The following is an 18322-nucleotide window of genomic DNA, read 5'->3' as shown; positions in this document are numbered from 1 at the left end:
CTGAGAGCGGTGTTTCGGAGCAAGTTTGCTGTCAGGTGTCACCACGTGCGTGCCCCTCTCGGCGCAGACAGAGGACGAGTGACTGTTGGGAACAGTCTATGGCAGCGAGAAGAAGACTTTGCCCCACATTGCTGTATGCGATTATCTCCATTTTATTGTATGACAAACAGAAAGGACTGTCATTTCTTTAAATAACGAACTATACAAATAAAAAGGAGGCAGAAAAGATACGGAACGTTTTTGATGAAAACAAACTTACGGATTCAATAAATAATATAAAATGCCTTTGTGCTAAAATAGAACTCTTGTCTTCTTTATATATATATATATGTAGTTCAGTGATCTTTAGGTTACCCAGAAAAAGCCAAATCTATTATCATTAGTTAAAACATAGAAAAATACAATTTAACAAAACTAAAAAAAAAAAAAGAAATGGCCAGTGTTTAGCTTACAAACCACATATAATATATACATCATAGAATATATAATCAACTAAGAAACAAATCAAACTTCAAGTTCTTTGTAATATGAATACACAATCAGAAATATTTCTCCATTCCCTACCCTGACATCAAAGACATATTTAGGACAAAATTCAAAAAGGAGGCATGGTCGCCAGCCTACAGAGATGATCATGAGTTTGCTAGATCTAGCTGGAGAGTGGACCCCACTGTGTGAATTTGAGTTCTTTAACTCTAAAATGAAGGTGCTTTTCCCCTACATGTTTTAGATGAAATGCATATGCCGTTAACACATTTTCTGTTGTTTTTTGCTTGTTTTTAATGGGTCCTGCACTCATCAATCAACGCTAACCCAGCCAGCGCAGAGGACATCCCGGCTGCTCTGCAGTAAGAGAACCACTCTCTTTGTCTTTGAGGACAAAGAAAATCTAAAGTCCATCATGACTTGAGAAAAACCAAGGAATATCATTTTAGAGTTCAACACTAAGAAATTTTAAAATATGGTCCAGATAAAAAAAAAAAAAATTCATGTGAACATGGATTTAAGTACTTAATTCAAGCCTCTCCAGGAAACCTTACATGCGAAGGGAAAATTGGTTAGATCTTAAGAAAAACAATTTTATTTTTGAAATTTAAACCATTAAAGCTCACCACAGAAATGGGCATGGCACACACAGCAAGGGTCCTGTTCTTCTAGGGGTTTTACTGGAACTCCAGTGGATTCCCCACAATGTCCCCCACTGGGCCATGCATTCACAGTGACCCGGACACCCCCTCTTTGCCTCCTGCGGCTCCAAACAAAGGTGTTTCTGGGGATGATTGGTGCTGATTCAGCTCCAGCCTGTGGCTTCACTGGAGGTAGCCCGGCAGTAACACAGCTTTCTAAGAAAGTCCTGATACAGAGCAGATGGCCTCTTACTCACTTCAGTGGTTGCATATGCAAAAATAAAGTGATGAAGTCTTAAAGTAATTATTACTGTAACAATAAGGAAAAAAAAATCTCCTCTGTTCTGGAGGAAAAAAAAATCCCACCAACTTTCATGCAAGGCATTTCATTGGTGCTTTATGGTGTAAAGGGAATGGTTTTGACCAAATTAGCTGCTTTCTTCCTTTTCCCCATTTCTACCACGGCTGTTCTCTGTGACAGTCACCCGCCCCCTGACCACCTGTCCCAGACCCCAGCGAAGACGGGCCCTCACCCGGCACAAACAAGTCACCCCCTCATGCAGGCTAGGGTGGAGCTAATTCGGAAATGTCTCTGAAACACATGAACTGAACATAACTGGGGGAAAAAATTACATGCGATTAAATCATACGAGATAAGTCTATCGAATTTCTAAAGCATTTTTCTAGACTTACATGGTGTAAAAAAGGTCAAACTTGGAGAATTATGTTTTCTTCTTTTTTTTTTTTTTTTTTTTTTTTTTTTTTTTTTTTTTTGAGACAGAGTCTCGGTTTTGTTGTCCAGGCTAGAGTGAGTGCCGTGGCGTCAGCCTCGCTCACAGCAACCTCAAACTCCTGGGCTCGAGCGATCCTTCTGCCTCAGCCTCCCGAGTAGCTGGGACTACAGGCATGCGCCACCATGCCCGGCTAATTTTTTATATATATATCAGTTGGCCAATTAATTTCTTTCTATTTATAGTAGAGACGGGGTCTCGCTCTTGCTCAGGCTGGTTTCGAACTCCTGACCTCGAGCAATCCGCCCGCCTCGGCCTCCCAAGAGTATGTTTTCTTCTTGAAATGTCAAAATTCTGAAACATTTATTTAAAAAAATCAATTCCACTGGAAAGCCAAACATATTTAATTAATCCCAATTATAAAATCTGAGCGAAATAAAAAAAAATTAGAAAAAAATGTGATCTTTTTAATCTCATTAAATCCCATTGTCATTTGGTAAATAGTTTTTTTAATGGCCATTGAGGCCCTTAAACCAATTGTTCCTAATATCTGCATGGCATATCTCAAACTGCAAATCAAGTTAAATCTTGTTTGTCAACAAATGGAACAATGTTTGCTGCTGTCGCTGTCTCTCTTGAGCAGAATGCTTCTACCCAGTGTGCACTGCTAGACATTCGGCCCTTTTTTATATATATAGAGAGAGAATTTGAAATCGTATTGTCAGTGAATAGACCAATCAGAGGCATGACTACTTTGCATTAATGGTGAAGCAATAAACCAATGTCCGGAGATTTGCTGAAAAATCATACTTAAACATGGTAAAGAAAGAAAATCAATGAGCCCCAAGGACATGAGGGGACAAACGCACTAATGGGCATGTTTTAGGTTAAGAAGAATAAACTTGGATTCACAAAAGTTCTTAATCTAGTCCATAATATGTTACATAGCAGCTTAAAGTATTCTATTATATTTAGGCCTTGCTTTATAGATTCCTTTGAATCATGAAATCAAGACTTATTATAACAACATTTTATAAAAATAATATCAACCTCAATTATTTTCCTTGACAGTGTTAAGCTATCCCAACTATAGAAATCTCAAATAGTGAGAACATGTGGGTTGAATTCTGCCCTGTTTGACGGTCCAAATGTGAGAAGGGCAAACATCTAGGAATTACCCAACCTCTGAAAACCACCTAAAACAGCCAAGCACTCCAAGACCTATAACTCAGCCCACTTCTCCTCTGAACACGTGGGCACCAGTTGCAGACACAGCGGTGTTTGTCTGGGCGCAGGGACGTCCCCTCATGACGTCCCGGCAGACTGGCCCCGCCAGGACCATCAAACCGGACCCTAGAGCACAGCCGGCCACTGCCCTTGGAGGTAGCCTGCCTAATCCCACAGGGTACTTTACGGCAATGACATGGCACAAGAGTACTTCTCAGTCATATCCTTATAAGTCAAATGCGAGTTGGGAAGGGGTCAAAGTTTACTTGGCATATGCTTCAGGCAAGAGGGCTTTTTGGTATATTTTCCAATTCATATTTCTTTTCTAAAAGAGAGAAGAGCCTTATTTTAATCTCAAGAGAAAAGGTAGTATTTTTGAAAGAGGTGTGGATTGGCTCAATTTTATGGCAAGTTCGGGAAAGGCTGAAGACCCTTCTGAATGCTTCTGCATGGAGAACGCCCAGGTACGCACGAGACGCTGGAGCCCTCGTGACCCGCTAAGCCCAGGCCCTGGCGGAGTCCTGGAGCCTTCGCAAGGGAAGGGGCACAGGGCGGCCTCGACTGCCAGCGCTGTGTGTACGAGCCTGTGATCTAGAAAGTGACTACGACAGGCCCCGCTACCATTAACCAGGGCTGGGGAGATACTCTTTAAGAACAACAGTTTTTCTGTTTCTGGTGGTGTTTTTTTTATTTTTATTTTTATTTTTTTGTTTTTAAGACAGGGTCTTGCTCTGTCACCCAGGCTGGAGTGCCGTGGTATCATCATAGCTCACAGCAACCTCAAACTCCTGAGCTCAAGTGATCCTCCTGCCTCAGCCTCCCGAGTAGCTGGACTACAGGTGGGCCACCAATGTCTGGCGAATTTTTTTATCTTTAGTAGAGACGGGGTCTGGCTCTTGCTTAGGCTGGTCTTGAACTCCTGACGTCTGGCAATCCTCCCGCCTCAGCCTCCCAGAGTGCAAAGATTACAGGTGTGATTTGAATACTATTCTTCCCTTTTCCATAAGGGGGATGCATGTTAATAGTATATCCATCCTCCTACACTGGAAATAACAGATAGCAGAACATGTATGTTCATTTAAACCCCAACTAGTAGTTGAGATGAATAACATACCTCAAAATTTCTCTTCCAAAGTAACGCCTATGAAACGATAGACCCTTTCAGTAAATGATCTTCCAAACTCTCAAAATACAATTTCATTAAAATTACTTTCCCAATGAACGTAGCATACACATACGAAAACAAGGACTTGGAACTACTAAAAATATCAAGAACAGGATACAGATAATTAGGATGTCAAGTTATTTATATCGTCAGTAGTTAAAGACACACAATAAAACTACACCAGGAGCAGGACAAATATGCGGACTTTAAAATTATTACTGTTGTAGTCTGATGGCGTGGGGGGCTTCACTGGTTCTCATAACCTGGCGTTTATTTGGGGCATCGGCAGGGCATGGGGACAGGGTGCAAAACAGACGTCAGGGCTGAGGGCGGGGTGCTAGGATTAGGGAAAAAAAGCCCGTACGCTCTAACGTCCCCTCTGCCCTACAACAGCCCAGTGCAAAGTACTCATTAATGACAGATGAATGACAAGGGAAGTTAGAAAGCCAATATACATAGTTAACCCATTTCCACACATTCATTCCTCGGCATTCTTTTTTCAATAACATTCACTTTAAATTATACTAAAATGTAAAACAGACTTTTTTTTTTTTTTGCACACCCATTACTGATATTTCCCTGGGTTCGGGCAGACGGAACCGGGATGACTGTCGCACACGACCGCGTGTTGCGGAGAGCCCGGAGATGGACTCGCCCACACGCGTGTGCACGCACCAGGCACAGGAAGATGCTGTCTGTCTGAGCACACCGGCCGTGAAGATTCTTGAAGACTGCTGTTCTCCCTGAAATCTAAAACGCCACTGCCTCTCCTTCTGCATGGCTGCAAACCTCTCCCAGGAGGGGCGGGGGCGCGCCTTCAAGGAGTGGGATACGCTCCCGCCGCTGCCCCTGGCTGTGAGCGCCAGGCAACAGGTCAGCGGCCAGGCACCGTGTGCAGGCCACTCAACAGAGGGGCCCGAGTGTTGCGCCCTCGGAAAACGTGGTTGGCTCTTGACCGGGGACAGCCGGAGGTCAGTTGTAAAGTGCACGGAAGAAAACTCGCCGTCGCTGGGTCGCTCGCTCTCCCACCCCCAGGAGTATGGGGCAAAGGCAGATATAAAAGCCAGCGGTGGCTGCTTATAGGTAAATGAGGCAACGCTTGGGGCAGTCTGTTTCCCAACACTGAAGACGGTTAAATTCCACCCTGGAGAGGTTAAGACGCGCTGGGTCTCAGACGTAAAAATGTAAGTGGTGAGTAGGCATCATCTCGAGTTCTAGGTTCAGAGATACCAAAATAAGTGCGTGGCAAAGGAAAAGACCTTTCATTCCTTCGGTGACCGGGCACGGGAGCAAGGCCGGCCCCGGGTCCAAGAAGGGGCCCCAGCTCCTGTCTGGGGGTCCCCGGGCGCCTACCGAGCCAGGGCCCGGCGGTCAGCGCGCCAGGCGCTGGATCCTCGCGCTTCGCCAGGGGCTCTGCTCAGAGGGCTGGTGGTGGCCGGTGTGGACCCCTGGGTGTGGACCCCCTCCCCGCCGCCGGGTGCTAGAGGCCGTTGCTGCTTCTGTGACAGAGGGGTGGCTTGGAGAGCTCCATCATGTTGGAGCGAGGCTTGTTGAGGAACTTGGGCGCGCGGCGCAGTAACCGCTGGGCCTCCGTGAAGGTCTCGGTCAGCTCCTTCTTCCACTGCACAAACTCCGGGTCGCTCTGGGTGGAAACACAAAGGCACAGGCTGTGACGGGCCCGCCCGTTTTGCCCACAGCTGCCACCAGTCGTTACTGAAGGCCTTGGCAGCCCAAGGGGGGCGCGCCCCTGCGTGTCTGCCCCCGGTGGCCTCGCCGCTGGTGGGCCGTGCGGGCACCTCCAGGAGCTCTTGCCCAGACAGGGAAAAGGCCGAGTTACAGCCCTCGAGATGATCCCAGCACGACCTGCCGTGAGAATCGCTTGCTGCCTTCAAGTGGTCCAGAGGCGACCTCTGATTTCTAAAGCAACCGAAGTCTACAGTATACTATATGGAGGACAGTTCTGACAAATTAAAAAAGACCTTCCTGTGTGTGATGTAGTAATAAAGTCACTAAAAATGTGTTTTTACATCTACTACTTTTTTATCTCGTTAAATACCCTCCCTTAAGACACACATACACTCACGCTCACGAATCACTGTGATATCTTATGTGTATTTAAATACATAAACCTCAATCTTCTTAAACATGCCAAAAGATACTATCTTGAAAGTTATAGGACAAATAAAATTCTAGACCCCATTAAACATTGGACAGAGAATCCAGACAGGGTAATGAAATTACTTCATGCATTTCCTTCCTGCCAGTTTTTAATATTTGCTTTTTTAAAAAAAAAATCACTGCTAATTTGCTGAAAACCTTGCATCTTGGGACTTTCTTATTAAGTCTGTAAGTGATAAAACATGGAGTAAGAAAAATGTCTTATAAACAGGCAGCCTCTTTGCTAAATATTTATATAACTGCTATTTCACCTAAGAAAAAATAAAAACTCACCTCACATTGCAAGACGAATTGCTTCCCTCCTTTTATTCTGAACAAAATGCATTTTTTGTCTTTAATCTGAGTTTCTTCCACAGAGACAATCTGTTCCATTGTCAGCAAATTTTGCTAGCCAGAGAAATACAAATTAAAAATTACTTCAAATTATTTCATTTCTTAAGTTAAATTAATAGGCAATAATACCCAAAACTATGAGATTAGAACAAGTAAAGAAAAAGGGGTGCTCTTCTTTCTTTGCTGATATTTTAAGGCATACAAAAGTTAGAATTATAATATTTCAAAGAAAACTGCAAAGACAGACATATTTCAATAAGGAAAAATAGCAAAGCTGTTCCTTCAACACAAGATTGGTTTTGAATGAGTCACAAGTATACATTTTGTATCATATACACATCTAAATCCTATCAATAAAGTTGTGAGAGAAAAATTAAGCACTACACATGATTTATGTGAGCAAAAGGTTTGTAGTTCAGTTTTAACACAGCAGCTCAATCAATGCTTGGCAATACCAGCTTGTAAGCTAACAATATTCTGATAATATCAAAATGATGTTATAAATACAGGCAATTTCCTTAAAAGATTGTCATACTAGGTCTATAGCATTATTGCTTTAGGTGAATGCTATAGTGTGGTGAGTTCCTTACCATTTTATGTTTTTTTTTGGATAAATACTCCAGGAATCCTAAATGAAAAACAATCACATCATAAACTCTCAAGTTCTTTTTTCTAATTTATATGTACAAATTCACTCATGCATATTATGTAGCTTCTCAAAATAGAACTCTAAGATGCTGAATCTTCTAAAACCAAGATAATTTATCACATCCAATGTTAAACAAAGGAAGTTATTTTTTTTCTTACTTTTTTTAGTTTCCAAATATCTTGAAAAGTTGGACCATTTCCTTTTAATGTGCACAACAGTAGCTTGCCAGTAGATAGCATAATAAATGCATAATATGCCTGGGCCTAACTCGTTATCTGGAAATAGACTGAGCTTTGGGGAGCTACTTGAACACTTACCAGCACCAGAGTTATAATTTAGGGCCCCCCAAAAACAGTCGTATTAATTGCAAGTCAGAGCTTAGATCCTAACTTTTAAAAAATCTGGCACAAGTAACAGTGAGAAGACCATGTTTATTTTTAAAGAAGTGTAGCAATATGCAATCATAATCGTTCTCAATTAAATGGCAACTTCACCAACAGGGATTAAAAAATACAGTCCAAAGTCAAATATGAAAGATTTAGGCAGACTATTTTCTACTCTTCTGGGCACTGGGGAACAGGTGGGTGGGATTCTAACGTATCCGACACATAAACTACGTTTGTAACATTTGGGACCGTTGTCCTCTTTGCAGTGACTGGCCAGGCCTTCCACCACACTGGCTCATTCCATGGTGACCAGCTCCTCACACAGCAAGGGCTTAACAAATGCTGCCTGACTTACTGAACAGTACAGCATGGATCATTTTGTCTTGTTCATAAACGTTAGCTCTCGAAAGAGTCTTAAAGGGCAGCTACATCTTCCCATGGTATGATGAACCTACACACTTCCGACAAGGTTGAGACCCAAAGAAATACCATTTGGCGGCCTTGCCTCTACACCAGGTATCACAGCTTATGACATTTTACTTGACCCAAGTAGGAGAGGCTGTTTAATGGAGAAACTGAGAGCTGGGCCTGAACGACCTCTCAGCCCCCAACTGGCCAGCTGTGTCCTTGGGTACCAGGCTTTCCCTAAGTCCTGGTGTCCTCTTTGTAAAATGGGGGTTGGACCCTCAAAGGTTACTAAACAAAGATTGAGGGGTTTTTTTAATAGCACTTGGCCTCAGGTAAACATGTGAAAATTATAGTACAGTCATCCCTTAGTATCCCTGGGGGATTGGTTCTAGGGCCACCCAGGATCCTGAAATCCACAGATGCTCAGGTCCTTGGTGTGAAATGGCGTGGTGTCTGCGTATCTCCGCTGAACATCCTCCCATATACTCTAAATCACCTCTAGATGATGCAGTGCTTTGGACCTCACCAAAGGGCCCATTCTATTTTCAGATATCACAAAGTTCTTCCTTGACTTGGACTTGACTTGGAAGTTCAAAAGTTAAAGTTGGAACGTTACAATCGCGTGCATACACAAGTTAAAATAGACACACAGAGTTCAGAAGGACGTTTTATTAATACGAAACATGCTGGCAACATGGAATAACCCTTTGACCTTGAACGTCCTGAGCATTGGGCTAGGCGAGGCTGTCACCGACTTACCCGGGACTCTCCCTCTCCTCTCCATTCAAGTCTGTTTGGAAAGAGGTAAAAATAGCGACGCTGCCACTGAGTCAGAAATGGGTTTCCCAGTTTCAACATGTACCCGTGCATAATGCAGTCTTTTCCCATAGCGTAATCTGAGGAATGTAAAATAACTGTAAGTTAAATAGGCTTTGAGACAAAGTGTCTTAGCGATATTATTCTCAGAAAAAAACAAAACAATGACATACTTTTTGGAAAAATCAAGTTTCTATAAATGCGACACATTACAGAATTCGTTATTTTAGTTTTGAACACATGTGCCCTGGACACCCAAAGAGTAGAGGTTTCTTCCACTCTCTCTACTAACATATTAAATGGCTGCTTCTCAATATCTTCATAAATCATGATGCTTATTTATTCCTTTGAGAGGGTAAAAGTTAGTTTCCAAACTACGTTTTCATAATATAAAATGAGAATCACAGAACCGAGAATATTTAAATTCAAGCTATCCTCAAGGTACCTTTGCTTTATGTGGGATAGATAGTCTCCCTTTAGTCTATCTTCTACCTTACAAATAATAACAGAGGGGGGATTTTCTTGTCCAAGTAAGCTAAGGTAACACAAGGATCAAAAATGGTGCATTTCTCAGCTTAAGGTTAGGTTCATGCCTCAAATATACAATTATGTACAGATACGGTTCACACCCATGTTGAGCCTTGTTTATATGCTCATGGTGACGTACTGTCTGAAACAAACAAACAAACAAAAAGGTTAATCTTAAAGCCTTCATTAAAGGCTCTGGTGACTGTGCCCAAATCATCCATCCACTCACTCATTCACCTAACGACTGCCTGGTGGATGCTTAGGTGCCTCGCACGCACGTTCCAAGCATCCTGGATTCAGCAGCGAACAAAGCGACAGAAATCCCTGCCTCCGGGAGCTTACAATCTAGCGAGAGATTTGGATCATAAATAAATAAGCAAAACCCACATGGCATCGTCTGGAGACAAGCAGGGCAGAACAGAGGAGGAAGAGGACTGGGACATGGCAGTGGCGATGGGGCGACGCTTGTGGAGTTGCCTTTTAATCAAAACAGTGCTTGCGCCTCCGCAGTCTTTCCAAGGTGAGAGTGAGTCCTCCCTCCGGTACCGTGGGGTGTGGTTCCAGGACACCACTGACCCCAAATCCTCAGCTGCTCGGATCCCCAATATAAAATGACGGAGTGTTTGCATATAACCTACATACATCCTTTCGTGTACTTTAAATCACCTCTAGATTATCTGTAATACCTAATACGATGTAAATGCTATGTAAACAGCTGTTACACTGTATTGTTTTTTATTTGCATTATTTTTATTGCTGTATTGTTATCTTGGTTTTTTTTTTTTCAAATATTCTCAATCCGTAGTTGCTTGAATGCAAAGATGCAGACTCATAGATACAGACGGCAAATTGTATTGAATTTTTTTTTTTAGAGGTCTAAGTTTAGACTATATTTTTCTATAAAGGTGACTTTTCGGATCATTGACCAAGACATAGTTAGGCATAATTTACTTACTAACATATGAAGATAAATTCATTAATTTGCTAGGTGTTCTGTCTAATTAAAACGATGTACATCAATAGGTTATTAAGACACATGATTTTTTCTACAATTTTTCAGATTTCTAGTGAGATTATGGCCCTCCCTTGAGCAAATTAGCATGGACACAATGTCCCGTGTGAAATCTGCTATGGCAAACACAGCCCCGTGTGATGGCAATGGACTAGTCCTCTTTGAAGAGTTTACAAATCAGGGCCATGTCCCTGCAGAATTGAGGTGAGCAGTCTAAAGAAGTACAGTACTGCTCCCTTGGAACATTCTGGCAACTTCTATATGGGGTAAGTCATCCGTGATGGAGGGCACTTTAAAAGCTACAGGGAAATAGACAGATAAGACCAGTGAATTGTATACCAAGATGCCACTGCCTAAGTAACCTATGAAGAGAGTGAAAATGTTTCTGGTCATTCTTACAAATTCTTCAATACAAAGTTAACCTCATAAGAGTCTTTGCTCAGAGGTAAAATGAAATATCTTACCATAATCATCCAACTACAATTTAAAATTCCAAAATTCATAAAATCCTAGAAAAATCCAGAGCAGTAATATTTAGGGAATCAAGAATGACTGACTTATGTAATTCTTGATGTTATGTTTCCTAGTTTGGAAATCCAAATAGGGCACCTGATTATTTTAAATAAAAATACAGTTTGGCAATTCTTTATTGAAGTTTGTAATAGAAATGTGTTTATATGTTTATCTCTCATGTCATGCCGGGTTCCTTACCAGGACTGGCTATGTGCATTTTGGGACCCAGTGGAAAATCAAAATGTAGGTCCTTTGTTCAAAAATCATCACAGAGCCTTAAACCAAGCCTGGTGCCATGTGTGACTGCACAGGAGCTCGTCAATGGTGCCAGCCCTGTTCCTGGTACAGCAGGACTCAATCTTCAAGGAAAAACTTCCAAACCAGTCCCGGAACACTGCAAGGTAGGAGGACACACTAACAAAATACTGCTGTCTCTGTACACTTTTATTTATGAGCTGACTGAAGACTGAAATATTACACTGAGCTCTTCCAGAGCAGAGAAAACCAACATGATTTATGGTATTGCTTTCTTCTCTACTGAAAAGTACTTTATGACCCCAATCCTCTTTCAACTTTACAAGAAATGTTGAAAACTCATTGCATTAGAAACGTACTGAGACACATTTGCTGTTTTACCTTCTTCGTGGCCGAGCTGCTTATTTTTAGCCCTCTTCCTGGCCTCGATTTTATCTGTGTCTGCGTTTACTGCTTCGTAAACCGTTTCCGCTACTTCCTGCTGCCAGCGTTCAGAGATTACCAAAGGGAAGTTCTTGTAGAGTTCTTGGTCGCAATCAAGCAGCTGGTTATATTAAGAAATCAAGACATTTTTGATTTAATGAACTTCCAAGGGCAACAGCGCCACATTCACGGTAACTGGGTCACACAACGCAACAGAGGAAGACAGCCAGATGACAGCACAAGAGCATGTACAGACGGTGTATCAGTTATCCTAAACCCCCGCTAATGAAAGCTCAAGCAACCGGGACCCACAAACACCTAGAACCCAGTTGCACTTCACCTTCAGACCCAGGTTGGTAAGGCTCGGCCCAATCTCCTATACTATCTTTAGGACATTTTTGCCAATGAAAACTAACAGAGGCAGGCTTTCACTTGCAGGAATAAAAGCTTCTGACAACAAAGTAAAATTTCAATTATGGTGAGGATATTTTCCTTATAAAAATAGATCCTTATGGTTTTAGAAACAATGTTAAGGGAGATAGCCATTCTAACCTCCCCTCGATGAATCTGAAATGTTAGAAAAACAAAAGGTAAACTAGGCTGCACTTACTATCATTAATTTTGTGAAACTTCCAACTTTTTAAAGTTTAATAGCATAACCACATGTATAAGTACAAAGCTCAAGATACATGGATGGTTTAGGCAACACAGCCTTTAAAAGTTGCTGTAATAAAAATTACACTTAACGATAGCATTTTTCTATCAAACAATTACTCGAAATTCTTCCTTCTGCCCACTAGGTAAAGCTGCACTTTAAATATCAACAAAGTAAATGGTTTTATGCATCAGCTACAGTTTTACGGCAAATGCTAGCCACACTTCCGATAGAAACACATTTGTCTTGCTGGAAGCACAAACCTCTTTAGAGACTGGGTTTGCTCACTTCTCTGTCTGAGATAGGTAAGGATGGATATGATCACAGGCAGGGTACTTAGAAGGACAAGAAAGAGCAAGAAGTCCAAGGCCCCTCCCCACGATCCTTTAGCAAGTCAATGGAACATTGGAAGAACTTGCATCTCACACCCCAAGCTGGGGCCTGCCTAACCCAGCTAATCTTACTGATGTCGTGTAATAAGGTGTAGATTTCGAGATCCCTTTGATTCCGTGACACTTTCCCCCTTTCCGTTTTCTTCAGATGTCTCATCTAAGCCCAGAGCTGAAATCCTTGGTTGTCCTGAATGTGAATGGAGGCGTGTGTACACACGCACATATGTGTGTATATATGCACATGTGTGTATGTAAGTGTGAGTGATGGGGTGCTACAGACCAAGGCCCCATGAACACCCGTGGTCAGGCACCCTGGGACGCTGGGACAGGCGCTGAGAAGTCAGCAGCAGTCAAAACGCATTCCTTCCCTGGGGAGTTGTTCTGAAACGGGCAGCTCTGCTGTACAAACTGCCCTACTGCCTATAATTTCAGAAAGCCTTGATCTTCATGACTCACCCCATGCTGCTGAAAATGAATAATAAAAAAAAAAAAAGAAGAGAATTTATGTTTGTAAGAGGTGACCTTCCCTCCCCCCGCCTTTTCTTTCTTTTTTTTTTTTTTTTAAAGAGCAACGTGTTATTTGGGCTGATTTTTAAAGATAAAGAGCATAGATAGTTTCTTAAAATGCAGTTCCCCTGCTAGACTTGGCCATGATGGGGCCATGACCTTGGCTGAGTCCCAGGCACTCACGACTCCTCGTTCAGAGTGTGCGCTTTCTCGGCTCCTGCTCAGGAAGAACCCAAACCCTCACAGTAGAAACTACTAGTTAGTCCAGCACTGACCACATATGCCTGCAGGCATCAGCAGGTCACGCCATTCAGCTGACACATGGCCGATCTGAGCCCAGGCGACCTCACTCCACAGCCTACATTTTGGTTCACAAAATGTTAAAGTGTGAGAATCTCTTTTTAGCATCCAAAATTTGGGGGGAGGGAAGCTCCCGTAAAATAGCGGTTTTATTTTTAGCACCCTTTGATGGGGCGTAGGACATCTGACGACAAGAGTCTGTCGTGACGGCAGTAATCCTTCTAAATAGCATCGCGAGTGGATTGTTCCCCAAAGCACAGGTGCACAGTCGCACTCAGACACCTGCCGGCTACTGACCTTGTGGGCTGCAGACGGTGCCTGGTGGTGCACAGGCCTGGGCCCCAGTCTTGTTGCTGCTCCCAGGATGGCCACTGACCTAGACCATGGTCGGCAATCCTCCTAGCCTGTGGCCTGGGCTCTCTGCGTTTCACCCTCACCGAACCTCCTCCTCCTGGGGAGCTGGTCTGTGAATACCCTAATCACCTTTAGGTCCCAGACCCTCCCGTCCTGGTGCCACCTGCTCTGACCAGCTGCGGCTCCCAGCTCCCTGATGCACTTGGCCTCTGCGTGCTGCTCCCAATAGCTGCTCTCACCCCCAACAGCCCTCCATCGTCCTCGAGCCATGTCTGTCTCCAAGCCCGGCTGGTCCAAGTCCTGGCTGTCTCCAGTTAGAGCCCCTGCGAGACCCTGGCATTTTACTTGTCATTCTTTTATCTACGCCTGCCAGGCGTGTGTTTTAATGGGGCTGCAGCCTTCTGGAGGGGAAAGCAGCTTGGTGGGGAAAATGAAGGGGCCTCGCATCGGGTATACACGCAGGCAGCTGAGGTGGGGGGTAGAGTCGGGAGAGCCCGGGGCAAGCTGTCAGCATGGGGGTGGGTGACAGCTTGACGGGTAGTGATAGCTTTGACTTAGCATCTTAAAGAGGATGATTTTCTCTCATGACTCACATCTCTAATTATGTCTTGTCTCTACTTGGAGAAATAATGATATGAACCAAGGTTTGAAAAATGCAGAGGATTATATAAAAAAATAGTGATTATTCCCCCTTTGATTGACAAATGCAAAATGATTCACACTGTTTGCTCTTTTCATCCTAACACAGGGAGAGCTAAAGACTTACAAAAATTAAGAAGACTGGCTCCTCTGCATTAGGCTAAGTATGTTTGATATCACACAGTGGTTTTTTCCTGCTTCATATACAATTCAAGTTTTATTTCAATCACAGATATCCCAAAGAAATGAAGATTTTTACCATTTTGCAGCTCATCAAAAATAAAACTATTAGTCCAAACAAAGATTTCATGGCTTTTAACTTACACATTCTTCAAACATGTGGATATTCATTTGCAAGTTACATTCCACCAACAGCCCAATACTGAAACAATCACCATGTTTAACTGGTTTCCAACAGAAACTCTCTGCATTCAGAAAAAGAAAGAAAAAAAGAGACAGGCGTATGTATACCTTAATGCCTTTGGTGTCCTCTTCGTCAAAGGAGCCTATGTCAAAGGCGTCAGCAGCATTGACTTCTCCCCGGGGGGGAATCAAGGGGGGCGGGTACTGGAAGAGGCAGGTGAGGTTATCAGGTTATCAGACGGCCTTTAGGGCCCTATCCCCTGTGCAGCATCAAGTCCAAGCTCTGCACAAATCACATCACACATTTCATACCTTTGTACCCAACTGCTCAGCAGGGTTTGCTTTGCGTAGACCAAAGTCAAGGAAAAAAGGACGCATGCCTAAAGTCTTAAAGAATTTTTAGATATAGCCGAGACTGCACAGCCCTGCAGCTCAACCTAAGAAGGTGAGGCAGCTCGAGCTGCTGGAGCCAGAACACGCCAGGGGCCTGGACAGAGCCCTGCACACCTGCAGACGCCCTGAGGTCAAGGTTAACGCGAGCAAGGGCTCGAACTCCAACTCTTAACTGGGCAGGACTGGGAGAGTCGTTGCTCTTCCCTACAGAAAATCATCATTCCTCTGCAGCTTGAGTTCATGCAAAAACAAGCCCAAAGCTGATAATCAACATTTTAAATGAAATTAACTTGTGGTGTTTTGTGTATCCCCCAGAGCACTGTGGACACAGGAAGCTGGGATGGGGACCTGGGGGGACACAGCCAGGAGGCCAGCAGTACATGGAGAGGCAGAGAGAGGGACAGACAGACAGACATGAGAGCGCAGGCACGGCCGGCAGTGCCCAGAGCAAAGCAGCAGAGTAAGGGAATACCTTTTGCAAGTAGACATGCTGCCAGTCAATGCCTCCAAAAAAAGTGTGCTGTTTTACTTCCTGTGCACTGGAGGGGAAAGAAAGAGTCATAACAATGCTGAGTATGCATTTGGAAATATAAGAAATATTTTGCAAAAATTATCTCCTATTATTAAGAACATAGAAGAACAACTGTTTCCAGTTCTTTAAGAAAGCAAGTAAAATAAGGCTTCCTTCAAAGCAACAGAGGAAACGCTGTGAGTTGAGAAATGCTCCATGTCACACCCAGGGATATTATCCCACAGGGTCATTTATCTGGGGTGTCAAGATAACCTAGAAGTTTTCACAGATGTTTGTACGCACTCACGCACACGCAATAATTCCGTAGTTGTGAGAACATAAGTGAAATAAGGATCAAGTGGGAGATCTACACCTGAAAGAAATTTACAGCAAATGTCTACAAGGCATGATGGGCAGTATGATAGGAAAACGATAGGAATATCAAGCATCAGATATTTATTTAGGAGCAAACTAGAAATCTAATAATACAGTGCATACCAAACTCCCTAGCAAATTTCAGGAACTGTTTTCTTAAAGGTCACGATGAGAGCTCAGTGGACGCAGAACAGAAGCTGCGTCCTCGGAGGCAAAGCCCACGTGGGGGCGGGCACTCCCAGCCCTCGGGCACTCCCCTCTCCGCTGCAGAGCCCACGCCCGGCCCTCGGGGCCTTTCTCTGCAGTCAGTCCCTGGGGCATCTTGCCCAGCCCAGGGGGTCAAGTGACTTTATTTGCCTTTATGTGACTCCCAAATAGTCCCAAGCACTATCCTTTGTCCTGTGCTCCAAAAGGGCCCCCACCCAAAGGCTTGCTCCACAACCCGCTCAGACAAGGCTGGAGGGCTCAAAGCAGCACCCTTGGGACCTGCACCTGCGCTAAAGGCCAGGATCATCCTTGACGCTTCCCTTGTCATCCTTGAAGCCTCTCTTCCCTCCTGTTCCACAGCCGCCCTAGGCTCGGTGTCAGACCCGACTGCTTCCTACCTGCCCCGGCCTCCACTCCTGCCTACCGCAGACTGCAGACCCGTCTCCTTCCACGTGGTGCACAGATAATCTCTCCCAAGCCTTCCCTTGTCACTCACAGCCAGGCCTGGCGCCCACGGGACCTGGCTCTTCTGGACCCCGGCTGACTTGATTCTGCCTCTGAGCCCCCCCTCGTGAAGCCCTGTGCCTGCGATGGCCGGGCCTCCCCCGTGCGCTGCCTCAGCCCGACACTTAGAAACGTCTGGTGTGCCCAGCGGATATTCACAGGGTGGAGGGATGGAACTAAGTCAGAGCTTCCCCTTTGCATTTTCAGCAGAAACAGTGAGTTGACTTTCCTGTTGTGTTCCATGCTGTGCCCATCACCATCTGCACATTAGACGGGGGAAAGCTAAACAAGTAGTTTGCCTGCACATGTCCAAGCAATCAAAAATACCCCAGAGGGAAGATTCTGGTCCAAGCCGGTGACAGAGCACAAGTGTGCAACTTTGCTCCTTCCCGGCAATCCCTGAAATGGCAGGAGAGGAACGTGGAGATATCGTTCCTCCACGGGGAGTGGCAGAGGGCCAGCAGCAGACAGGACAGGGATGCGCAGAGGGCCGGCCACTGACAGCAAACAGGGCCAGAGTCGTTGCACATGGAACCTCTCTGACCTTGACCAGCATGCATTCCTACACGTGTGCACACGCATGTACACTCGCATGCATGCCCACACACACCATACTTCCTTCCCACACATCCAGTCCCCAAACACCTGCAGCCAGGCATTTATTCTAATTTGGGGGGGAACCCATGAAATATTCTACTTTTAAGAAATTAAACCTGCTGAAGTTTCTTTTTTTAAAGATATTAATGAAAGGGTGGGAAATTTAAACTATCAGAAAGTAAAACACGCCAGCTGTGGTGGCTCACGCCCATAATCCCAGCACTTTGGGAGGCTGAGGTAGGAGTTCAAGACTAGCCTGGCCAATACAGTGAGAGCCAGTCTCTATAAAAAATAAAAAATAATAAAAATATTTAGCCAGATGTGGTGCTGTGCACCTGTAGTCCTAGTTACTCATGAGGCTGAGGTGGGAGAGGATCATTTGAGCCCAGGAGCTCAAGGCTGCAGTGAGCTATGCTTGCACCACTGTACTCCAGTCTGTGCAACAGAGGGAGGGAGGGAGGGAGGGAGGATGGGACAGAAGGAAGGAAAGAAGGAAGGAAGGAAGGAAATCAAAGCAAAGATATAGAAAATATATAAGACGAGGAGCATAAAGGACTAATATAGAAATCCCAAGATCCATATAATAAGAGTTCTAAGACAAATGGAGAAGAAATGTCAAATAAATAAGAGTGTTCTCCAAGCTGAAGAACATTAGTCTTCGAGCAAAAGGGACTCTAAGTGCCTGCCATGAGTGACAACTGAGCTCCGTGATCAGCACTGACTGTTCCCTTGTACACAATAAAGCAGTAGCTTCAAAGTTCTGGGGGAAAATTA

At 44.1% G+C, this 18322-nt stretch overlaps 1 protein-coding gene across 2 annotated transcripts in view; it reads right to left on the bottom strand.

The window, feature by feature from the left end:
* Positions 1–1849: 1849 nt before the first annotated feature.
* Positions 1850–18322, bottom strand: part of GRK3 (G protein-coupled receptor kinase 3) — a 125874-nt gene continuing 109401 nt past the window's right edge. For both annotated transcript variants that reach the window (XM_012756557.2, XM_075996652.1), the window contains 6 exons: positions 15827–15893; positions 15070–15165; positions 11710–11872; positions 8964–9100; positions 6702–6815; positions 1850–5892 (listed from right to left, as the gene is read on the bottom strand). In XM_012756557.2, the coding sequence (XP_012612011.2) occupies positions 5731–5892; positions 6702–6815; positions 8964–9100; positions 11710–11872; positions 15070–15165; positions 15827–15893 (739 nt within the window). In that variant the 3' untranslated portion in view covers positions 1850–5730. The remainder of the gene's footprint in view (positions 5893–6701; positions 6816–8963; positions 9101–11709; positions 11873–15069; positions 15166–15826; positions 15894–18322) is intronic.

This window comes from Microcebus murinus, chromosome 22 (assembly GCF_040939455.1).
Source record: "Microcebus murinus isolate Inina chromosome 22, M.murinus_Inina_mat1.0, whole genome shotgun sequence".
Lineage (NCBI taxonomy): Eukaryota > Metazoa > Chordata > Mammalia > Primates > Cheirogaleidae > Microcebus > Microcebus murinus.
This window is presented reverse-complemented; position numbering and strand designations above follow the sequence as displayed.